Here is an 18,931-nt window from a genome sequence, read left to right as displayed (position 1 = left end):
TTAAATGAACAAGAAAGATTAAACAAATGAAGAAATGCAACTTAATTTTAAAATTTAACATATATTAGCTATAGCATCTTTTTCTTGGATATATATATATATATATATATGTTATAAGTTGTGAAAAAAAAAGAAAACAATATCAATTATTTTTTTTTAATTTCATCCTTCAATCGCTTGACCAGGAATTACACTATTTTTAAAAAAATTACACTGTTTTAAAAAAATTGCGTTTAAAAAAGTTACACAGTTTTTAAAAAAATTTCAACGCATTAAAAAAAAAATTTTACTTCGCAACAGTTTGAAATTTTTGATTATTTTCTTATAAGACAAAGCAGTTTCGTTCCTAATTATTTAATCGAAAAGATTGGTACAAGAACAAACATTTGATAAAAATGTATCCATATACTATCTGTTAATGGGTTAAACTATTTTGACTAGTAAAATGTTTCGTTTTTTGATTTCAACAGGTTAATATATTTTGGCCAGTAAAATGTTTCGGGGTTTGATTTCAACTGGTTAAAATATTTTGGACAGTAAAATGTTTCGTGGTTTGATTTCAACAAGTTAAAATATTTTGGCCAGTAAATTTTGTTTCGTGGTTTGATTTCAACTGGTTAAAATATTTTGGACAGTAAAATGTTTCGGGGTTTGATTTCAACAGGTTAAAATATTTCGGACAGTAAAATGCTTCGTGGTTTGATTTCAACAGGTTAAAATATTTTGGACAGTAAAATATTTCGTGGTTTGATTTCAACAAGTTAAAATATTTTGGCCAGTAAAATGTTTCGTGGTTTGATTTCAGCAGGTTAAAATATTTTGGCCCGTAAAATGCTTCGTGGTTTGATTTCAACTGGTTAAAATATTTTGGCCAGTAAAATGCCTCGGGGTTTGATTTCAACAGGTTAAAATATTTTGGCCAGCAAAATGCTTCGTGGTTTAATTTCAACAGGTTAAAATATTTTGGCCAGAAAAATGTTTCGTGGTTTGATTTCAACAGGTTTAAATCAAACCAACCAACAAAACCGATTCCTGGTCACTAATTTTAACGTTAGTTTAGAAAATAAACACGGTTCAAATCCAACTATTTTTAATTTGATGGGTACTAATTTTCGCTGGTTCGTCAAATGGATGCAATGAAAATGACCCTTTAGCTGTCAAGCTTTAGCAGAAATTACGTATTTAAAATCACGTAAAACTAATGTTTAAACGAGCCATTACGAAAAATAGATAATTAATCACTTTAGTTACACTTTCAAAGGCGCATTGATGTTTCAAAGGAAGGGCACGTATTTTCGATGTACTTAATTTCTTAAAGGAAATGAACGAACATTCAACAATTAAAAATTACATATGTTTGATAATTTCGCATTTCTTAAATTAAATATTCTTTGACGAAAAAGGTATAAAAAGTTGAAGGTTAAATGAACAAATTCGAAAAGAAAATGTTTTGAAATAACAAACTGAATAAATATTTGAACATGAATAAATATTTCTTAATTATTCCTTATATTTCATGTAAAATAATTTCTTATTCAAAACATAGGTGTAAATTAAGTTCTCCAGCAAAGTTCGTTTCCTTAAAATAGTGAAGTAGCTTCTAAATTCCTAAGTAGTTTGAAGTCATTATATTTAAAAAACAAAATAGTTGTAATTGTAGTTAACTAAATTTATAACATAGTAGTTGTAGTTTACAAAAATAATGCAGTTTTTCCGACCACTGCATAAAGTATATTTTATTTTAATTTTTATTTAATTAATTTTTATAATGAATTTTTTATAATGAATTTTTTATAATTAATTTTTTATAATTATTTTTTTATAATTATTTTTTTATAATTAGTTTTTTTATAATTAATTTTCTTATAATAAATTCTTTTGTAATTAATTTCTGATAAAAAATAAAGCATGCTTTCAAATTATTCAGGATTAATATTTATGTCTGTAGAGGTATTTAAGATTGTTCAAATCCTACGGAGAGATACATGAAACACCTGAAGTCATTTATAGGGCTTAAGATGTTATAATACACTCAATACAGGATGTTCCGTAAAAACAACAATTAATATATATTTTTAGAAACCTTGACAAAAATATATACACATTTACAGATAACATTAGCTTTAAGCTAGATCGAAACGAAAACGGGTTGTGAGTTTCCAGAGCAGCCACTTTCTACGTTTTGGTTAGAAATTTCTTCCAGTGGTAACTAAGCTAATATATTAATTATTAGATTTTTGTTTAGTAAATTTAGTTTAAAGTCAATTTCCACAGCATTATATGTAAATGATTCAAAAGTTCTTATAAAACACCACTTTGTTCTAGCTCTCTCTTGGTGAGACTTTCAAAATGTGGGCAAAATTTCCAAACATTCAGTTTTTAATTGTTTACCACTCTATAAAATATTTTGAAAAAGCTCAGTAGCAGGCAGCTCTATCAAAATCGAGAAAGGTGAAAGGAAAAGCATCAAAACCAGTTTTATTGCCTGATTACATTTTAAAAGTATAGAAATGATCTCCCTTTACAATAATACAGTATTTCATGTTTTCAGTCTTGTCTTCCTCAATACCTTTCCTCTGAAATTCAGTAGCATATATCTGCTACCCCTAATATCTAAATAGTTTGAATTTATTTTTTCAAGGATTCTAAAATATATATTAGTCCAGTGCGGGCTTGCATTGTAAAAATTACTTAAGAAAGGCTTGTTAAAATTAAAATGGTGGTAAGGCATTTATGGTTAAACAGATTTGTTACTTTTTTAGTACATGCTAGCACTTAAGTTTTAAAATATCGCCGCTTCAAATTTCAAATCAAGATATAGATATTTGTTTTAAAAATAGATTTTGATTAACACAAATGTCTCGTTTCTCTAAAATAAATTTCAAGAATGAATTAATTGAGTTACCATTCTTTTAGTTTTTAGAATTATTTCATGGGAACAGTTGCCCTTAATACGTTGAGGATGGCCACTATCAAATATTACCACTTGGAACTTTAATCAAACTAGATTTGTATGTTTCGGTATTATATAAAACAGCATTTCCTAACATACCAAATATTACCCCTAAACATCACTTATGATTAACGCAATTTCGAATACCAGGTGATAATCACCATATTTACGACCGACCTTGGAAAGAGGGGATCTAACCCGAATGATCGATAGATGGACGATTGCACATCCCTGGATGGATACAGCTCATGATATGATTCGTAATCTCTCCTCACAGATATAGAAAAGGGGGTTGATACATGAATGGGGGGAAAAAGGGGGTATATAGGGCCTGCCGTGAGAAGTTAAGTAGTTGAGAAGGATCAAAATTGCCAACGCACTGCTGAACTTGTTCGTTAGTGATTAAAGGGTTCTGAATTTACTTGAAGTAGAATTTAATTAATCTTTGAACTTAGTCTCCTTCTATTATCTATTCTTTAAAGACAGATAGCAGCTGCTAAACAATATGCCTCAATAATTATACGCAGAGAATAATGTTAATCAATTTTGAACGAGAGTGACAGGTCATGAAAAATTGCTATATCGTTGGAAAATCGTTATAGAGATGTGGAATTATCATTATTTTGATAAATAGCGTTAAAACGAGCTTTAATCTTTAATACAATACTGGTGCAAATAATGGAAATTCATTAATTAAAACTAACTAAATTCCTTCTTATTCTTACTGTGCTGCCGGGCAATAGAAAAATCAAAGTATGAGCCAAAAAATTCAAAATTGAGATTTTTATATATATGGCATTTTTATATAATCAGCTACATATAACAAAAAAATTTTAAAAATAAACTTTGTTTTATCAGTTCTTTAATATTCTATTTTAGCCATCATAACATTAACAATAGAAAGATAATAGCTGTCAAGTCACTTTTCTCGAAAACTATCGAGAAGTACTCAACGATGTTTTTTCAATTGCACGACAGTATGATAAAACTACATAATATCTTTCTTCCAGTAACCAGAGATGATAAATTATTTTCTATCTCTTACCAATGAGTAAAAGCTAATAATTACCTATCTTTCTTTTACTGACCAATAAGAACTACTTGCTTTCTATCTTTTACTAATCATAAAAGATAATCATCACCCTGCTCAATTACTATCTATCTTTTACTAATCGTTAAAAGCTAATCATTAACTATCATACTTTTACTGATCAATTAAAACTAATAAATATCGATCTCTTATCAATCATTAAAAGCTAATCATTACCTATCATACTGTTACTTACCAATAAAAACTAATATCTATCTTTAACTAATCATTAAAAGCTAATCATACTTTTACTGATGAATAAAAACCAATTACTATCTATCTTTTACCAATCATTAAAATCTAATACTAATCTATTTCTAATCTTTCTTACACTAATCACTAAAAACCAATGAGCTTCGCTTGAGTTAATATAAGTAACAAGAGCAAAAGAAGAAATAGAGAGATTTGATTATGCCAGACAAAAATTTCACATTTTTATTGAAATTTTTATAAATAAAAATTAAAAAAACATGATACAAGAGCAATCCATTCCATTTTTTAACGATTATAAATATAGTTAACGAAAAAAATTACTACTAATTTACTACTGATTAAAAAAGTTTCAAGTACAAATGATTAGTTAGGAAGTCTTGGTAATAGTTCATTTCTTGACGATTCTGAACTACATTGTTTCCAGACTGATTAACATTTTTTCAAGTACAAATGATTAGTTAGGAAGTCTTGGTAATTGTCCATTTCTTTACGATTCTGAACTACATTGTTTCCAGACTGATTAAAAAAATTTAAAGTACAAATTATTAGTTATGAAGTCTTGGTAATAGTTCATTTCTTTACGATTCTGAACTACATTGTTTCCAGACTGATTAAAATTTTTTCAAATACAAATGATTAGTTAGGAAGTCTTGGTAATAGTCCATTTCTTTACGATTCTGAACTGCATTGTTTCCAGACTGATTAAAAAAATTTAAAGTACAAATGATTAGCTATGAAGTCTGGGTAATAGTCCATTTCTTTACGACTCTGAACTACATTGTTTCCAGACATTTTAAAATTTTTTCAAGCACAAATGATTAGTTAGGACATCTTGGTAATAGTCCATTTCTTTACGATTCTGAACTACATTGTTTCCAGAATGATATCACAATGTAATGGAAGGTATGTATAGATGTAAAAAAGAGCCTTGCTTCCTATGGATCTTTCAGAATCTTTCTTTTTTTTCATTTGATTCTGTGACCACAGCTTCATACTTACCAATTCTGATGAGCGTCAAGCTCTGTCATGCCAGTATATTACAACTTTTGAATAGTGATTGTTTATTATAATTACTATTATAATTACTATTATTATTTTATCAACCTACTTATGTTCATACCGAATTTCACTAAAATCTGTTCAGAAGTTCTGGAAGAAAAAAAATAGACAGCACCTCTTTTAATTTTGAATACTTTTGTATAAAACAGAAAACTGCATCGCGATTTCAAAATGATTGAAAGAAAATCAATTCCGTCTCATTCATTGGTTAAATATTTTTACTGAATCCTAAGAAAATAAAACAAGAAACAAAACGAATATATTTTAAACAAAGCATGTGTATTTAAAAAAAAATCATCGATTTCAGAAAAATTAAAAAGAATATTTTTCAATAATAACCGAGTAGCGGATTTCAAAGAAATTATTTTTCTTCTTCCATCAACGATGCAAAATAATTGTTATTGGAAAAATTCAATTATCTTTTTCCATTATGATACCTTAATAAAGACATAATATTGTCAAATTAAATTTTCAAGAAGAGAAGAAAATCACTTTTTTTTTTGTTAACTAAGACAGAATTATTGGTTTTAAAAAATGATAATGCGGCGTATTACTTTCTACATTTCTCAATTGAATAACATTTATTCTTGTCATTTATTTTCTTAGATTAAATTCAACATTTGTCTCGCTTATATATTTGAGTAGTGTTGAGCTGATTGTTTAGTGATTCAATTTAGTTGTAGCCTTAAATCTCGCTTTCTTTTCGTCTCGACAATTTCTAAATAAATTTTAGGGAAAGTGATTTTTTTTTTTTACTTTTATTCATTTTCTAACTACAATTGTTTAATAAACACTTGCAAAATAAACATGCCCAAAAATTCACTCAAGATCTCAATTTTACTTTGGTATGAAATGGTGCAAAAAAATAAAGAATGCAAGCGGATAGTTAAGAATTTTAAAAAATGGAGCACTACACAAAAAATATCAAATTGCTAACACCTTACCGAACATTCCGACATCGTTGGTCGAATTTGCTACAGCAAAAAAGTGCCCGGCAGCTGGAGTTAACAATATCAACGCTTCCTGGTCAGCATCGGTCACGAAACACATTTTTATCGTATTCATGTATTCTCTATAAACTTGTACTTTCAGACAAACAAAGAAAAACGAAAAATAATCATTTTGTAAAAATCTTCAGCTCTCGGAAGGGAAAAAAAACTCCAGATTTGAGATCCCCCCACACCCGAAAGTTAAGATTAAGTACAAACAACCACAAAAAAATTTCCCCAGTGTTATGTAACAATATATCAATAAATTAGAATTAAAAGAATTTTGTCCACCTCTACATAGAAATAATTTAAACCGATATATTAAATGTCGGATCGAGAAATAGTCATGCTCTAGGTCTTGAAAAATATTTCACACAAATTTTATTGGTTTTAAATACTTTGAATTTAGTTCGTTTCCACAAACTGAATTGTTCGAAGGTATATTGACCTCTTTTCAGTTTAAATTATTTTAATATAGTGGTGGGCAGAATTCTTTAAATTTCTGATTATTAAATTACTTTTGTTACCACAGGGAAAAATGTTTTCGAAAACTATCTAGTAACTTAGTATTATTTCCATAGTTAGTATGGGATACATCTAGACAAAACTAAATTGAAATGAGACATTTGCTTTGAAATAAAAAATATGATTTACCATGCTTAAAAATTATTAGTCTTTAAATTTAGCTTTAAAAATTCCCATGAGAATTTAGAAAATTATCTATTCCCATTTTTGTGAGTTAGAGATGATCTAATAAACAATTTTGCACCTTTAATTTTCTATTATAATGATGCAATCAATGAAAACATTTAAAGAAATAAAAGGAATTTGAAACAAGTGTTGCTTTATCTAATAATAACTATTCTATTATACTGAATAATTTACCACATCAAAATCCAGAATCCCATTCCAAAACTGCTAATGATGCTTATCTAATCCTAATATAGCCTAGCACATTGTACAAAGCGCCAAAAAAAAGAAATGGACCACCCAGAATAACTTTTGATCTAATGATCGGTTCTTCACGTTCTAGGACTCACTCTTTATAGTCTCAAATATACTAATTAATTAGTGCAAACGATATTTCAAGTTACGAAATCAGACACAAAAATGTACTTTCTCTAAATAAATATACCTTCTTTTTTGACGGATTCCGATTTCTTATCCTCAAAATGTAGGGGCCGCAATCTGGGAAATATGATCCCCAAAGTTTGGTCAAAAGAGTTAACAAAAGTTTAGACACCTTAATGTTAATTTTACTTTTTGAGTATTCCGCAATATCTCAAACACTTTTAAAGCGAAATGAAAAATTTTTCACACAATTATAAAATTTGTTAATCCGAAGATAATTTCATGCAAAAAATAAATGTTAGTCAATATTTATTCTTAGTATATTTAATAATAGACGAAAAAATTATAAAAAGTAAAGTATACAAAGTGTTTTTTTTTAATCATTAATGAATTGTGTCAACGATGATATAAACCAAAGAATCATAAAAGCTAGAACATGCTTCAGAAGTCTTCACAAATTTGAGAGCTTCTAACATAAAAATCACCACAAAAATATTTTTAAAGCTGCTGTTCACTCCTTACTTTGTATTTACTGAATGTTGGAGCCTCCGCAAAACAGAAATAGAAATACTGGAGGCATTAAAGACTAAATGTTGAAGAACTATTTTAAGAATTTCCTGATCTATCATTATTTTAAATAAAGATCTACTACAAACTCTTCCTTTAAAGCTGTATAGCCCTCCTAACATCGCATGTAATTGGGCACCTGATGGAAAAAGTAAAAGGCTGAGACTTACTTGGCAAAGATACATGCGCTAGGATCTGTGGAAAGCAAAACTAAATGGATGGGAGGAGGCAAGAGGACTGGCTTAAGACAGAGGTGCCTGGAAAAAGAGATTTGAGGCCTTATGTCCCAACTGGCGCAAAGAGTACAGATAAGTAGGCAATGTGCCATGAAAAATGTGCTTGGTTCAATATAATGTACCTTGATTTTTGGATACTGAAGTGTAAAGTTCTCAGTTTTGATCAGTCAATACACTCCTTATTGATTCTCACTTACACCAGTTACTGACCATATATTAAAAGTAAATGAAAATGGGGTAATTAATTTTCAAACTTTGTTTTACTATACGAACTCAATGATCAAAACTAAATGGATGGGAGGAGGAAAGAGGACTGGCTTAGGACAAAGGTGTCTGGAAAAAGAGACTTGAGGCTTATGTCCCAACTGGCGCAAAGAGTACAGATAAGTAGGCAATGTGCCTTGAAAAATGTGCTTAGTTCAATATAATGTACCTTGAATTTTGGATACTGAAGTGTAAAGTTCTCAGTTTTAATCAGTCAATACACTCCACATTGTGCTCACATAGTAAAATAAAGTTTGAAAATTAATCACCCCATTTTCATTTGCTTTTAATATATGGTCAGTAACTGGTGTAAGTGAGAATCAATGAGGATTGACGGATTAAAAGCTTCATACGCCTCAAAAATATAAAAATAGGAAATAAAAGGCAACATGTTTTAAGCGCTCAAAAACAGGGACCCCATTGTCAAGACTTGCCAGACGTGAATGAGAAGAAACATAAGTGATTTAAAATATTTAAAAAAAAGTTGCCACTGAGAAATTTAAAAATATAGATGAGAAACAAAACTAGAAAAACCGTAGTAGCTGAGAGAGAGGAAAAAGATGAAAAACAAAACAAGAAAAAAAAAGAGGGGCATCTGTTTTAGAGCACTTGAAGCATGTGGATTGTTATTTCCGATTTATATATTTTTGGTGGGAATTAAGTTTTTAATCAGTTAACATCTTGCCATTTCATTTTCCTTCTTATTTATTCAACATGGAATGTACTTGACTAAAAGACATTTTTTCCGCTATAAAAATAACAAATGTTAAATAAATATAGATTTTTCATGATATTTAAAAATTGGTGATTTCTAATTTTGTCTTAATAAGGATAAACTGTATTTTATTTTTAGAAATATTATGAATTTACACATCAATAATTAATTTTATGAGCGCATCAAATGTATTGTATAAAATTTTATTAAATGCACGGAGTGAAAAAAAATGAATCATATCATACAGTACATATCAAATTTAAGTATCAATCTTATTAAAAACATTAAAAAAATAGTCGGTATGCTCAGTCTTAAATATTTAAACATTATCAACTTAATTACAATCACAAAACATTGATAAAATGCTTATTAAAATGCTTAAAAATATGTTACTTAAAATAGATTAAAACTTTACAATATTAAATCATCTACCTTTTCAAAATAGCACCAAATATGGTTGTTTGGGCCTTATGTTAATACTTGGAAATAATAACCACATTTCTTGGCACACATAGTTTACACATAAATTTTTAAACTGAAAAATTTTTAAAACTGTACACATTTATGAACATTACATGTGAAAAAAGTTATCTACAAAGTAAGGCACAAAAGGTTATTTACAGATGATCAACTCAAAATGTATTATACAAAAACATCAATTCAAAATAGAAAGGAGGGAATATTAATTAAATAAACTAATGTATTTATAACGAAAAAAACACATATAACTATAACAAAAATTATGAAATAGTAAGATATAGAAAAAAATTATAAACTGTACAACTTAAACTAGTTTTTTAAACAGTTTCAATCACCAGGAGAAACATGCAGAAAAGTATTATATAAATCTATAAATTAAAATAATAAATTTTATTTGACAATCAAATTAACAAAGAAAAATAAATTAAAAATTGGTTGGGAAGAAAAAATTAAGTCAACTCTGTCCTTATTATTATTATTCTATAATAGTTTATCTATTACTCTTCTATTATAGTTAATTTTACATGAATTTTTAAATTGATTAAGCTAAATTTAAATGTAACTTAGCTATAGAAAGTGTGAGTTTGGTATGCACTCACTTTCAGTCTTAAACATTATTTCTAAATAATAAATTTGAAAAAAATATAAATAATTTTTTAAAAAATTAAAATAATAGAGTTTTTTAAAATATAAGTCATCAGATAGTAAATAGAAATGCTGTATACAACTAGAAAAAATTGAAATTATAAAAAAAATGTGTAAAAATTTGCAAAATGAATAGATATTTTTTTTTTAAAAATTTACAAACAACAATAACCTATCTCATACAAAAGCGAAGGAGAGAAAAATATAAATTTTACGCATTTAATTACATTAAAAATATATAATATGCAAATTTTTTATGCTTTAAAAATTAGTATCTTTTAAAATTATTAAACATCTGCTTTTTTTTATGCATTAAATTAGTTACTTTATTATTAAATGTAAAGTATATGTCTAGTTTAGTAACTAAAAATCTCAAAATGTTTACATACTTAATAAAAAAATTATTAATAAATTCAACACTTTAAAAATTTATTGTAAAAATATATTAAAAGTAATTTTTTTAAAATTCCTTATTTCACAATACAGCCATACAAAATTTCTAAAACCAGTTATTTTTCATGAACATTTTACACAATATATAAATGCTCTCCAAACTGGTTCTTTAATATCACATTTTCAACAACAGGTTCAACAGGTTGAGCATATTGGAAATTGGCTAATTATTGTGGTCTGCTTCAAAACAGGAAAAAGTACTTCACGATTTCAACCAATCACAGCAAGAGAAAAATTCCTCGAAAAGCTCAAAATTATGGCAGCCATAAATATACGTATGGTATCACCTTACACACATCACAGTTTTGAATGGCAAAATCTTGTTCGCCCTGATGTGAAGGAGTGACGTTTTGTTCTATAAACTTGAACACAACATGGGTTCCATTTTGATTATCGCACAATGCACAACCTTCATTAAAAAGCACATAAGAAGTTTTATATATATTCCTTTTCAGATGTGGGAGCCCGTTCATAACCAGGCTTCTTCCTTTTAAAGAATCCACACTACAAGACAAAATATATACATTTAATTTATAGTAATAGCAATAGCCTGACAAGTAATAGCAATAACCTATCAAGTAGTAGCAATAACTAGGGCTGCAAGTTTGTCGTGGGAAAAAAGACCCCAAATTCGCGGAAAAATCGCGGGAAATTTTGAAAATTACACAAATTCTAAACATAAAAAAATTTATTACATAAATGATGCAAAAGACAGAAATTGTGCAAATAATAAAAAAAGCTTAAAAATATACAACAAACATTTAAATGAACATACAAACATTTAAATGAACAGAATTTTGGTACAAAGTATTGTACATTATCAGATTATTCTCATTTATGCTTCGTCTTTCATCACTTAATACATTTATATACTTAGAAAACGATCTTTCTGCGTCAATGCTGTTTTTAGGCACTGACGAACTTCGAATTGCCACTTTTGCCAATTTTGCAGCGTTCGAACTTTGATTTCCAAAACTCTATCAATTTTCCTTCACCAACTCGCAATTCCTTGACCGTTGCTTTGTAAGAAGTAATTGCTGTGAAAACTCAAACATTCTACATTCAAACTACTAGTTACAAGTCCCTACTAACAACTTCATCTAAGAAACTGATCCATATTTAAGAAATCACAAGAAGACGCCTAGGAAAAATTAACTGGATATGTAGAAAGGCAGTAGAAATTTCATTGCCCAGTGCAATAGCATGTATAACAATTTTTCTGTCAAAGATTTGATTTATAACATTTTCCTTCTTTTGTGATTCCAATTTCTTTTGTACTCTTACTGACTTCAGGAAGGTAATTACCCTCCCTAAGTGTAGAAAGACCACCTTAGTTGACAAGATTGCGATTATCTCTTATCTCTGAACTATTTTCATGTCATTTTGCTATTGATTCACTCCCCTAAATATCTAATCAATTTTACATGTTCAATTTAAGGTTCAGGAAAATAAAAAATTCTGTTTAATAAAGATAATAAATAAAAAATGAAGAAGAAAAATTTAAGCAATTTTCGCGCAAGTCAAAACATATTGAGAAATTCGCGGATTTTAGGAAAAAATATGACAATTTCGCGGAAATTCGCACCGCGACAGACCTGCAGCCCTAGCAAAAACCTATCAATTAATAGCAATAACCTATCAAGTAATAGCAATAACCTATCAAGTAATAGCAATAACCTATCAAGTAATAACAATAACCTAACAAGTAATAGTAATATCCTAATAAGGGAATCCGCTATAAGAAAGGTTTATTCACAACAATATAGAAACATTCCCTAACAACAATGATTAATTTAATAAAAAGGAACTTTACACAGCTGATATAAAATTTCACCTCATGGTTGCTGAGCAACAGACATCATTGATACTGCCTCCTCACTAGAGAGCATCAAATATGCCAAAAACTGTAGACAGGACACGAAAATAAAGTTAGCATGCGTAATTTATCATTCCAGAAAAATAAATAGGACCCTATTTGCTTTGGTTTCAGTAAAATTAACAAAAGTAATAATAAAAAAAAATTTTTTTGCAAAATTTCATCTTATTAAAATTAGAAGAATAAAACAATTGCATGAGTATCAAACTATAATGTTACTTTTCTTCAAAGCAAGTGTTTGAGTAGTTCCACATAATTTAAAGCCTCGATTCTTCAAATACAATCCCTTTTTTTGTCTATAAATAGATAGAATATCTACTGATGTGCATAGAAATTAAATGGATAATAAGATAGATAATTTGTTGCCTGCTCACTATGACAGAACATTTGTATCATTTTACTTTAAATCCTGGTGATTTCCTCCTCCCTATTCTAATATTTTAAATATCATTTAAAATACAAATTTATTTTATTTCACTTCTATCACAATATTGTACTTTTAATTGCAATCATTATTAGTAAATTCATTTTTAAAAACTTTGCTTTGCCAAAAACCATGAACACTAGTTACATTTTGAAACTTTAAATCTAAAATATTTAATTTTTAATAATAAATTATTTATATTTAAGCATATTTAAAGTCATTTGCATGTTAATAAGATTTAATAAAAGTACAAAATATGAAAGAAACCCATACCTTCCATAAGATGATGATAAGTAAAATGAGCAAAAGTATTCCAGCACAAGCTGCCAATATAATGATCCATAAAGCAACTTCTTCAGTTTTTTGAAACAACAAGATATCAGGATAAGCTTTTGTTTCAGCCTGAAATTAAAAAGGAAATTATGGTACGATGTAATTGAATAAAAAAAAGCTCTAACATATTATATTATAATAATTTGGGCAATGTAAGAAAACATTTTTCAGAAATTTCTAAACATATAATTTATGTTTAAATTATTTTGAGAACAGAAAATCTCTTCAGATATTGGTTAACAAGTAAAATTCAACACTATTTTTCCAATAAATACTTGATCTTAATTATATTTTACTATATAACTGTCATTAAACAGCCAACCCAATTTTTTGGGTTTATAACTACTAATGTTCAACTCTGTAGCCTTGTAATTTTGAACTGAATCCAGGAGACAAAGGAACACCAGGATCAAGTATTAGGAGATATTTGTCTTCATGGAGGACTTTTAGATGGAACTAACCCGCATTTGGGTTACATGGAGAGGAACACCATGAAAACCTCTCAGGGTTAGTCTGACAGCAAGGGCTAACTTATGATCTGTCCACCACTGAGAAGATTTTATGTCAGCACTGTGGTTGCTGCAAGCCGTGAGCGGAGTTTGTATCGACCAGCCATCGCTGGGATTCAACGTGATTCCAATCGTTGGGAAGCAAACGGTCTATCCCCTGAACCATCACGGCTCTAGACAATTATAGACAAGACTACATATTAATTTTAAAAAATCTTAACTGCATTTAATCTATTTTCACCCTCTCTGATTTGTACTAATGCCATGGATAAAAATCAATATTGAATGCTCAATGCAATTTTAACAATCGCATAAGATACTTACCAAAGCAAAATCATTACTATCTTCTTGTTTTATGTCTTCAGATATAGTTCTAATAAAAGCTCTAGAGACTATGCTCACCCAATCAACATTTGGATAATCCTGTAAATTTAATTAAATATGTTATTCAATTTGAATTGCAAATATAATATCTTCTATAAAATTTCTGACGACAATATATATTAAAAAAATTTATATTTATATTAAACTGCTGTTTGTAGAAAATGCAACACCATGAAAGAATCATCAGAATCAAATGAAATTCGCAGCAAATGTCAATTATAGGATATTANAAAAAATAATCACAATGAAAAATATAAAAAAGTCAATTTTTGTAGAAAAAAAATTTTTAGTATTTAATGTATCATCATTAGCAATAATTAATGGCTACAGTCAAAACAGCTGCAATAATAAGACAATTTAGCATTTTTTTTCTACTTTTACATCTTTGAAGAGGTTTGAAATAGTAAAAACTTTAAAACTTACTGACAAAAATTAAAATTAAACATTAAATATAAGCTATTATTTCTCTCAACTATAAAAAAGAATCATTTACTATAAACTAATATTATTATAAAATTAAAGAATTTATACATCTTAAAACATCTTTCAAAACAATTACTTTAATAACTTAAAAATAAATTTTTAATAAAAGTAAAAAAAAACTATTATTTAATTATAAATAAATATAGAAGCTATTATATAAAAATATTACAAGTATTCCTTAAAATATTAAAATAATAATTACTTTATATACAAAATGTTACATTAGTGTGGCAATGTTTCAAAGAACCCAGATACACTAATCAGAAATACTAATGACTACCCCATTAAAATTAATAATAATTTCACGTCATTCTAAATTTACAAGCATTCTTTCATAACTTGGCTTTCAAATGCTAAACTATTTGCACATATTTTTATTACAAAAATTTGACTTCAAAATGTTTTTTCTAAGCTAATAATTAAACTAGATACAAGTAATGAAAAGTTATGATAATTAATAACTCACTTGAACAAAGGTGCTGTTCCATAACCTTGCTTTAATCCTTATAACAGCAGTGCTATCTCTCTCTAAACTTCTAAACATACAAGTGAATTGAGAACATTTTGCAGTACCTGCATCACAATCCTAGAACATGATATATTGCATAAATAAACAAAAAAAATATAAGTATAAAAAATTTGAGTTGTACACTGAATTTGACTAATTATTTTGACACAAATTCAAACAAATAAAAATTCGACATAACAAAATATGTTAACAATATGCTATTTTCTAAAAAAAATTAAATTTAAAATTAATTCTACTTTAAACATTTTTTATAACATAGAAAAAAAACATACATTGATAGAATTATTTTCAAAGATATTACTACATTTTGCACCCTTAAATTAATTAAAAATTATATATGTCAACACAATTTAAGAATATAAGCAAAGTGTAAAATTAATTGTTTTCCAACACCTTGTTTCAGTACAATATTTCTTTTTATAATTTAAATATAATATATTTAAATTTTAAATAAATAATAAATATTAGTAAATAAAAAAAACTAGAAACAAAAATCAAGAAAAAATTTCATTGAAAAAAAAATAATTTAAAAAAAAAAAAGCAAACTTTTTTATCTGACATTTTAAAGAAAAAAATTTTGAAAAATATTTTTACCAAGTTAACAACTTTGACAATTTTTCCATCCATTCTTAATTCTTGGGGTTGAACTTCACGTTTTGATCTTTTCTTATATGAGCGGTAAGGAGCTAATCTCAACTCTTCAGGGTGTCTCTGAAAGACAAATATTTTTATTTATTAAGATCTATTACAAAAAAATGACTGTGTGCAATTAAATTTAATAAAATCTAATTAACAATTAACTTACTTTTAATTTTAAAGGGTTCAACAGAGAATCATCTAATTCACAATAGCCATTACCAATAACCTACAAACAAATAAATAAAAAAAATTATACACTTCCAGAACACTAAAAAAGCAGTTAATATTTTACACTTCCAGAACACTAAAAAAGCAGTTAATATTTTACACATAAATTTTACTTACATCTTTGCACATACAAGAATATTTCCTTACAAGACATGGATAAGTAATTTTTGTCAACAAATTTAGGCACAGATATGTAAGTAAAGAAAAAAAAAAACATTTTTTTTCTTAAAACACAAAAAGGAGACCATGCAGCTCTGCCATGACAAGTTACGTAACTCTGGGCATTTCATAAAACTATTTTCACTTTTTATAAAGTGAATGTTATAATTGTAAATTATTTTTGCTTTAATTTCTTTGGTTTGATTGATTGATTGATTGAATGTAGGGTTTAGTGGCACAAAGTCCAATTTCTTTGGTTTGAGGCAAATCAGGAACTATCATATAAACAAGCCAGAAGAAAGAAAATTTTCTACCTCTGGATTTTCAACAATGTATAAAAGTCTTTTGCCTTGTTGGTAAGAGTCTGCAGCTTCAACTGGCCAAGATACTACCACTTCAACTCCTGTTGCCAACCAAGGGCCATGATTTATAACCTAGAAATAAATAAACTTCAATTATTTGTATTTAAAAAACAGAATGTTCTATTTTTTTAAAAGTAGATAGTAAATAAAAATATAAATATATAGTAAGCTAATAAGTTTTCAAACTATGTCTAGTTATTTTTTTTTAATTCTACAGTAGTTGAGAGAAAGTGAAGAAAGACAAAATATACATAGAATATATTTAATTAAAGATCAATATTCCCCCAAGATTCGATCTTCCATATGAAGATGAATTAAAATAATAGGTGTGTTTCACAAGTTGATTATCAATTTTCTCATTAACTTATTAACATATTTGAAATTAAAGCCAAAGATTCGAAAAGTACTTTAAAAAAGAAAAATCTGAATAATCATTAAAGTAAAAGTTTATTAAATATCAAATTCTTACTCTAAGTATAAAAAAAAACATATATAATAGACATTTTAAAGCCAATTTTTAAGTACTTGAAAAAATACAAAAGTATAGAGGACAAAATTCTGATAAAAATTCCGTTAGTTTTACGGCAATAAAACCTTAAATCACTTCAATAATACTCAAATTCAATAATAATCAAAATTTTACAAAATTATACCACTAATTCAATTCCTACATATAGAGCAAAACCTTACTTTAAATCATATTTTTTTAAAAATTAAGTAAAAATGCATCTGAAAAGTTCAGGTTGTTTACCAACTAATGAAATCAATGTTTTTTGTCAATCAAAAATATTTTTAAAACAATATTAAGTGCAATTTTCTTGCATCCGATAAAGTTCTATGATTCATAATTAATATTCATATCATAAAAGATCAATATTATAGAGGAAAAAAAGAACTATCGACGATAATTACCTCATAATATAATAATACACGAATATAATTACCTCATAATATATTAATACATGAATATAATTACCTCAAATATGTGGACAACTTCACTACCTACATCATCAATATAATTTGGCACTCGAGTAGTGTCCCCTCCATAGAAAGCTTGCTCAGGTTGAGATGCCCTGGAACACAGCAAAATTAGCAATTTTTATAAATAATCGAAGCATGATAGTTTTTCTTTTAAAATAAAGTCATCTTTCTTACCCTCTGATTTCTAATTCAGCAACTTTCACTATGCCGGCTTCAATTGTGATGTCCTCTCGAGGTAAATCCTCTACGCTTGTCCTAATAAATATTCAATAGTTCAGAATTCAGATTAGAATTAAAAGTGTTTATGTTAATTTCTACACATTTTGATAAAGATATTGAATAATTTAAAAGTTCAGAATGATATGAAACAAAATGAAAAGAAAATGTTATTTTGATACATAATTTTTTAATTTTTTTTTACTCATTCTGATAAAAAATAATGCGTAATTAAAAATGCAAGTCAAGATTTATTGCTTTTAAAACAGAAATAACCTACGTGTTGACTTTCACGCTCATTTTCAAACTTCTTTCATCAGGACCAACATCTTTTGGGTTGAATCTAACTTGTAGTTCCACCTTTAAGAATATAATAATAAATATAAATAACCATAAAATAATGTAATAAAATAATAATTAAAATAAGTTTCCATAGATAAACCATCAAAAATTTTACCATAAATACTTTATTTGAAATAAAAACATTATAAAACAATTATATCAAAGCTAAGGTGTCTTGATTTGAATGCAAAAAATTTTCTATGTATTAAAAAATATAATATTCTTTTCCTTATAATAACTAAACAAAAATATCTATAATCCAAATTAGTATACAACATTTAAATTTAAATGACAATTTATTACATTTTTGAAACAATTTCAACAAGTTTTACAATTGAAAACTAACTTTTCTTGTATTTATTGCTGGCTCTTTAATTAGTATTCCTTCCGAAAGAAAATATTCTTCTAAACAAACATTCTTAACACTTTGTTGATCATCCTTTTAAAGTTTTCTGAGGTCCGTTTTCCAATCTATTTTACATCAAACATACAGTTCCTACTACTACGATTAACTTATTTTGATAATAAATTAATTTTAACAAACAATAATTTAACAAATATATTGGTGTAAATTCTTGAATAGTCTACAGTGAGGTGTAGAAATATAGAGAGTGGCGGTAATTCATTCATGTGAAGCCTAACTTTCAAAAAATATCTCTAGATTATAAACTGACTCAACTATACACAAACACTTCAAAGAGTTCACATTTTTGTAAAAATTTAAGATAGAT

At 27.1% G+C, this 18,931-nt stretch overlaps 1 protein-coding gene across 1 annotated transcript in view; it reads right to left on the bottom strand.

Annotated features, from left to right (window-relative positions):
- Window positions 1-9,344: 9,344 nt before the first annotated feature.
- Window positions 9,345-18,931, bottom strand: part of LOC107443562 (integrin alpha-PS1) — a gene marked incomplete at its 5' end in the record, with an annotated part of 110,291 nt that continues 100,704 nt past the window's right edge. Inside the window, 10 exon segments of the mRNA XM_043041376.2 lie at window positions 9,345-11,239; window positions 13,309-13,437; window positions 14,202-14,300; window positions 15,211-15,330; window positions 15,868-15,984; window positions 16,079-16,138; window positions 16,614-16,733; window positions 17,638-17,734; window positions 17,817-17,897; window positions 18,139-18,218. Coding sequence (XP_042897310.1) covers window positions 11,171-11,239; window positions 13,309-13,437; window positions 14,202-14,300; window positions 15,211-15,330; window positions 15,868-15,984; window positions 16,079-16,138; window positions 16,614-16,733; window positions 17,638-17,734; window positions 17,817-17,897; window positions 18,139-18,218 — 972 coding nt within the window. The 3' untranslated portion in view covers window positions 9,345-11,170.

Source organism: Parasteatoda tepidariorum, chromosome 1 (genome assembly GCF_043381705.1).
Source record: "Parasteatoda tepidariorum isolate YZ-2023 chromosome 1, CAS_Ptep_4.0, whole genome shotgun sequence".
Taxonomy (NCBI): Eukaryota; Metazoa; Arthropoda; class Arachnida; order Araneae; family Theridiidae; genus Parasteatoda; species Parasteatoda tepidariorum.
Note: the sequence above shows the minus strand (reverse complement) of the source record. Positions and strands in the feature narration are given on the sequence as shown.